This window comes from Danio rerio, chromosome 5, assembly GCF_052040795.2.
Source record: "Danio rerio strain M-AB ecotype USA chromosome 5, GRCz13ab, whole genome shotgun sequence".
NCBI classification, from domain to species: domain Eukaryota; kingdom Metazoa; phylum Chordata; class Actinopteri; order Cypriniformes; family Danionidae; genus Danio; species Danio rerio.
The window spans coordinates 24,116,928-24,122,890 of NC_141025.1; the positions used below are offsets into that span (position 1 = coordinate 24,116,928).

Here is a 5,963-nt window from a genome sequence, read left to right on the forward strand (position 1 = left end):
AGTGAGTATCTGATAGAATGTGTTGTGTGTTTTGTTAGGAAAGAAATCTTGGGTAAAAAATAAAGATTATTATCGTTTGGATGGCACCACCAGTGCTTGTGCTCGTAAGAGATGGGCTCAGGAGTTTAACAACACTAAAAACATAAGGTACTGCACACAAAATCATTCACATATACACAACTGGTTAAAAGTATGGGGTCAGTTTTTATTTTATTTTTTATGAATATGATTCTGTTCATCAAGGCGGCATTTATTAAATGTTGAAAAATAAATAAATAAATTGTTAAATATTTATTAAAATTTCAAATAACTGTTTTTTTTTTATCGTATGTAGTTTCAAATGTAATGATTAGTCCAGTCATTATTGCTTATATTACTATTACCATTAATAATTAATTAATTAATTACCATTAATAATTAATTAATATTATAGTGATTTCTGAAGGGTCATGTGACTCTTAAAACTAGAGTAATGAAGCTGAAAATATGTCTTTAAAATCACTGAAAAAATTGTTAAATTAAGTTATAAACTGCTTTTGTAGTTATTTTATAGCGCAATAACATTTCGCAATTTGTTAAAATAAATGCAGCCTTGGTGAGCAGGATAAACTTATTTTAAAACATTTTAAAATCGTACTGAACCCAAACTAGTGTAAGTTGTCTGCATTTTGTGTTCTGACTTCTGCTGTTTTCTGTGTGCCAGAGGGAGGCTGTTTCTGATCTCCACTCGTGCCGGCTCTCTGGGAATTAACCTGGTCGCTGCAAACCGGGTTGTGGTCTTTGACGCTTGCTGGAATCCATCATATGACATCCAGAGCATCTTCAGAGTCTATCGCTTTGGGCAGAAAAAACATGTTTCTGTCTACCGTTTTCTGGCCCAGGTATTAAAATCAATTGTTAAAGGCACAATATGTGCGATTTTTATTTATTTATTATTATTAAGATTTAAAAAAAGAACACTGAAACACCGTGTCGATGGATGTACTTGAATTATTCCTAATATTGCAAAGAATGTTCAGATCTAGGGAAATAATATTTTTAACTAGTTACATGAACTTTGTCATCACACTCCCTCAATTTCCAGTTTAGTATTATAGACAACAGTGAAACGCAAAGACGCTTTAATATATTGTGCATCTTATTAAACTGCAAAGAGCAGCATTATAACACACCCTGTGTGATTACGAACAGAAGAAGCAGTGGATTGTGGCATAATAAAAGCTTGGCTGTTTTTGTGCCTTGCCTCCTTTCATCAGCAATTGCTTCAGTGCTCATTTCATTAAACAGCTTTTAGTCTTACACTGCTTTATAATACTGTGATAATCGTGGTACTCCGATGATTCCACACTCAGTCATGGCATCATCAAATACTTTTAATTAGTTGTTAATTTACAAACTGATAGCAGACATAAATTCAATGTTGTACTTGTTTTAGTAAATGTATTTAGTATACATACATATATTATTAAAAATACTTCTGTTTGTGTTTACATTTATAAATAACAAACGGTAAATCTATTGTACTAGTGTACACAGAATTAATTTTCGTAGCATTGGCTATGCAGTTTCTATAAAGAATAACTATAAAAAATAAATAAATACACAGCCGCTGACTGACGGTCCTTATCTTCAGGTGGATCTGTAGTGCATATATTCATAGTGCATATATCTTTTACTGTGAGACTGAACATGTGCAGAAAAAATGTCTTGTAATTCAAGATAGTTCTGATTTCTTACCGCATATTTCTGATGTTATTGAAAATCTTCAAAATTCTGACTGTGTGCCTGCTCTGCCAGTCTGATGGCATGGTTTCAGTTGGCTCTAGCCATCCTCTGAGTCTCTTTATTGCCAGACTTTAAGGCCAGATTTCATGCCTTTAATGAGTTGCGTAGATCAACAGTCATCCAGGGTTTATGGTTGGCTTGGGTAAAGATGTTCTTAACAACATTAAGATCCTCCATGCACTTGGTAATGTAAGTTGACAGAGATGGCATATTCATTGATATTGAGGCTATCAACATATCTCAGTCTGTATACTCAATAGTCTTTTAGTGCCTCCATATTTCCCTCAGTCCACTGTTGAATTACTGTTTTTTTCTGATCAATGTGGTCTTCCATGCAGAAATTATCATCATATTATCTCTGAACGCATCCTTGATGTCGGAGTACACTTTATCTAGTGTGTAATCTTCCCTGGTTGCAAAATTAATTTTCTTTTTATTATAACTGTGTGATTTTGTCACTTTTTTTGTGTGTAGGGGACAATGGAGCAGAGGATTTACGAGCGGCAGGTTGCTAAACAGTCTTTGTCATCGCGTGTTCTGGACCAGCAGCAAATTCAGAGGCACTTCACACTCAGCCAGCTGAATGAGCTGTACCGCTTCCAGCCAGAACTACGACCCAGCAAATACACAGAAATGCCTGCGGTAAACACACATACATGGACACACAGATGTGGCAGCGGGAGCAAATTATGACCGTAACTCTTGTTTTGTGTGTCAGGATGAGGTGTTGTCCCGACTGCTGCAGAGCTGTGAGCAGCTCATAGTGGGTTATCATGAACACAACTCACTGTTAGACCACAGGGAGGAAGAGGAGCTGAGCGAGGAAGAGCGCAGAGAAGCCTGGGATGAGTACCGTGCAGAAAAGAAGGTGAATACGCTGTGAAGCTCAAGCTGTGGTGGAGAGCGCCCTCAGGTGGCACACTTCACAACTCCGCTTCCTCCACAAATAATGTTCTTTGAGAGATCAATCTATTAATAAACTCATGATGATTATCCGCTTTATATGTAATTAAAATATATGAAAATGTGCAATTTCAAATATACTGTGATAATAGTAGCAAAATATTTTATTATTATTATTATTTTATTATTATTTTTTTATTATTTTATTAAATATTATTATTTTGTTTTACTTTTAAAATTTATTTTAAGAACAAATTAAAAAATAAACAATGTCAGTAAAACATTTATAAATTTAAATATGTGCTGTAAAGCTATGTTGAAGATTTACTTTTTTCACAAAGATATTAAACATCAAAATGTTGAACATCAAAAATTTTTAAACATCAAAAATGATTGATCATCATCAAGTGTGATGTGAAACTGTAAATTCAGCTTTGAATCTATACACGGGCATACACATTTTCATTAAAGTTGTCTTAAAACTACTGAACAACAACCATTCTTTGGACAACTTGCTGACTACTGTATGGTTGTTTTTATGTGTGTGTAAATGTAGGTATACACTCTCATAAAGAAGAGAGTTTGGTACAGAAACACAGCATAATGCGTTTTCATGTTTGCACACTAGCTGGAGTCAGATTTATAGACCAGGTCATTCATTATTTGTCTCTTTCAGGCATCTGTAGAGAACACAGATGAAGCCACACCCAGAAACAGCGTCCAGGGGCTACAGGTAGAGTTCCACCTTCAACCTCTAAAGCACATTCATTCATTTTCCTTTGGCTTATTTTCCTTTGGTCATCATAGCAGAATGAATCACCAACTATTCCAGCTTTTGTTTTACGTAGTGGATGCCCTTCTAGCTGCAATCCAGTAAACACCCATACACTATTGCATTTACACATGCACACACTATGGGCAGTTTAATTTACTCAATTCACCTTTTGTGCATGTCTTTGGACTGTGGGGGAAACCCACGCCAGCATGGGGAGAACATGTAAACTCCACAAGGAAATGTCAGCTGGCCCAGCTGGGACTCGAAGCAGCGATCTTCTTTCTGTGAGGTGACAGTGATAACCACTGAGCCACCATGCCATCCCTCTAAAACTTGGGTTCCCAAACTTTTGAGCCTGTGTTCCCCAAAATACCAATTCCAGTTACTCATGAACCCCACTATCCACAGAGGTTATTATAAACATACAAGTGTTGCACACAATGGTGCACACACATCAAAAAGCCTATAAAAACACAAGCATATTGACAGCACAAAAAAGTGCTACAGTCTAACAATCGTACTACTATTTTTGTCATTTATTCATTTATTTTATTTACCATTACTGCACAAGACTGTTCTTGGTTTATTTTGGAGACCGCCACTTAATGATCATCCTCTATCTTCAGTTGTGTATGATTTTTAAATGTTTTAAACTTTTATTTCTAATTAATGCTGTAAAGGTGTCAGAGTTTACCATTGTGCTGCAAATTCAATCTGCTGCAACTGATGATAATAATATTAAATATTACAATTAATATTATTAATATAATGTAAACACCCCAGGGGTCACAATACAAAGGGGAAAATTAAAGACTGGTAGCTTTTATTTGCATGTTGTTTTTTATGCAACTTGTGAATGTTTTTTTTATCTTCTGGAGGGTATGGATAAAATACAGTACTTCTAATAGTTTATTTGATTTTTCTTTTTCTTTTTTAAATCACCAAGCAACCCCTCCCTCACATTATCCCGTGACCCCATAGAGGGCCCCAACCCCCACTTTGGAAACCACTGCTCTAAACCACAGTGTTTGCTTTATCATGATACATATCTTTTTGTGTATCATTTTTCTGGGCCACTTACAGACACACACACACACAGACACACACACTTTGTTTTCCATGTAAATATTTTTATGTGTGTCTGTGTGTGTGTGTGTGTGTGTGTGTGTGTGTGTGTGTGTGTGTCTGTCTGTCTGTGTGTCTGTCTGTGTGTCTGTCTGTGTGCGTGTGTTTGTTTGTAATTTAAGCAGAACAACATTTTATAGTGATTCATTGAACAAGTATTTGATCATAACAGAACAGCAATTATCCCTGAATCATGATGTGACACTGAATATTCAGCCTTGAATCACATTACTGTAGTTTTTGATTGAATAAATGTCATCTTGATGATCAGAAGAGACTTTTTTTAAACATTTAATTAAAATACTCTTGACTGATTTAAACCCAGAAAGGTTTTTCCAAGCTCTTAACTACATCAATTGGACAAAGGACATGATTTTACCAACTAGGATGTGATCCAGGATTAACACCAGTGTTAATCATGAAACATCATTTCTGTTCGAAATTATAATCACTTTCCCTAAACCTAACTGTAACTGCAAATAATTCGCAAAAAACAGAGGGGATTAATAGTTGAGTAACCATGATGTAGAGGCACATAATTCTAACTATATGTCTAAACTTAACAAACTGTAAATGTATCTCTTAAAACTGATTGGCTGATTGAAATGTTATTCCTAGTTTAACAAGGATGTTATAACAGGAAAATGTCTGTCTTGGTGAATTCACATTTAATCCTGATATTAATATGGAAAACCGAATTGTGTCTGTATATAAATAATGTATATTCATGTTAACACACTACCTCTTATTCTTCTCGAGTCATATGAGTTCACCAGACGATTGATGATTTGTCCCTTGCAGGTCTCTGTACAGAACCCCACACTCAGAAACCCCATCCAGGGGCTTCAGGTAGAGTTTCACCTTCAACCTCTAAAGCACAGTGCATGCTTTGGTATTTCTATGCACTTGAGGGTCCCCATGACATAACATTTGTCATCAGAAAAGTGTACACATTTGCTTATACTTTTAAAATTATAATTTTATTATGTCTGTAGATTAATTACAAGTAGATTATGTATTTTATCAATAGATAGTTGATAAATGGATAAGACTTTGTGTACATACATACTTTAAATTAAAATGCTGTGTATGCAAACAAATAAAAAGTATATTTTGAGATTAACATTTAAAGAGTGTGTGTGTGTGTGTGTGTGTGTGTGTGTGTGTGTGTGTGTGTGTGTGTGTGTGTGTGTGTGTACGCATTAAAGGTAGTATACATAGTTTAAATTAAAATGCTGCATATGCAAACAAATAAAAATTATATTTTGAGATTAACATTTAAAGAGAGTGTGTGTGTGTTTGTGTGTGCACGCATTAAATGTAGTCTTGAGCTGTAGACTGCAGTGCTTAACTGTGTGTGTCTTTCTCTTCTCAG

The 5,963-nt window shown here is 35.1% G+C and overlaps 1 protein-coding gene across 1 annotated transcript in view; it reads left to right on the forward strand.

The window, feature by feature from the left end:
• Positions 1–5,963, forward strand: part of atrxl (ATRX chromatin remodeler, like) — a 39,063-nt gene that overhangs the window by 31,827 nt on the left and 1,273 nt on the right. Inside the window, 6 exon segments of the mRNA NM_001423350.2 lie at positions 39–147; positions 704–881; positions 2,260–2,427; positions 2,504–2,653; positions 3,365–3,421; positions 5,390–5,437. Coding sequence (NP_001410279.1) covers positions 39–147; positions 704–881; positions 2,260–2,427; positions 2,504–2,653; positions 3,365–3,421; positions 5,390–5,437 — 710 coding nt within the window.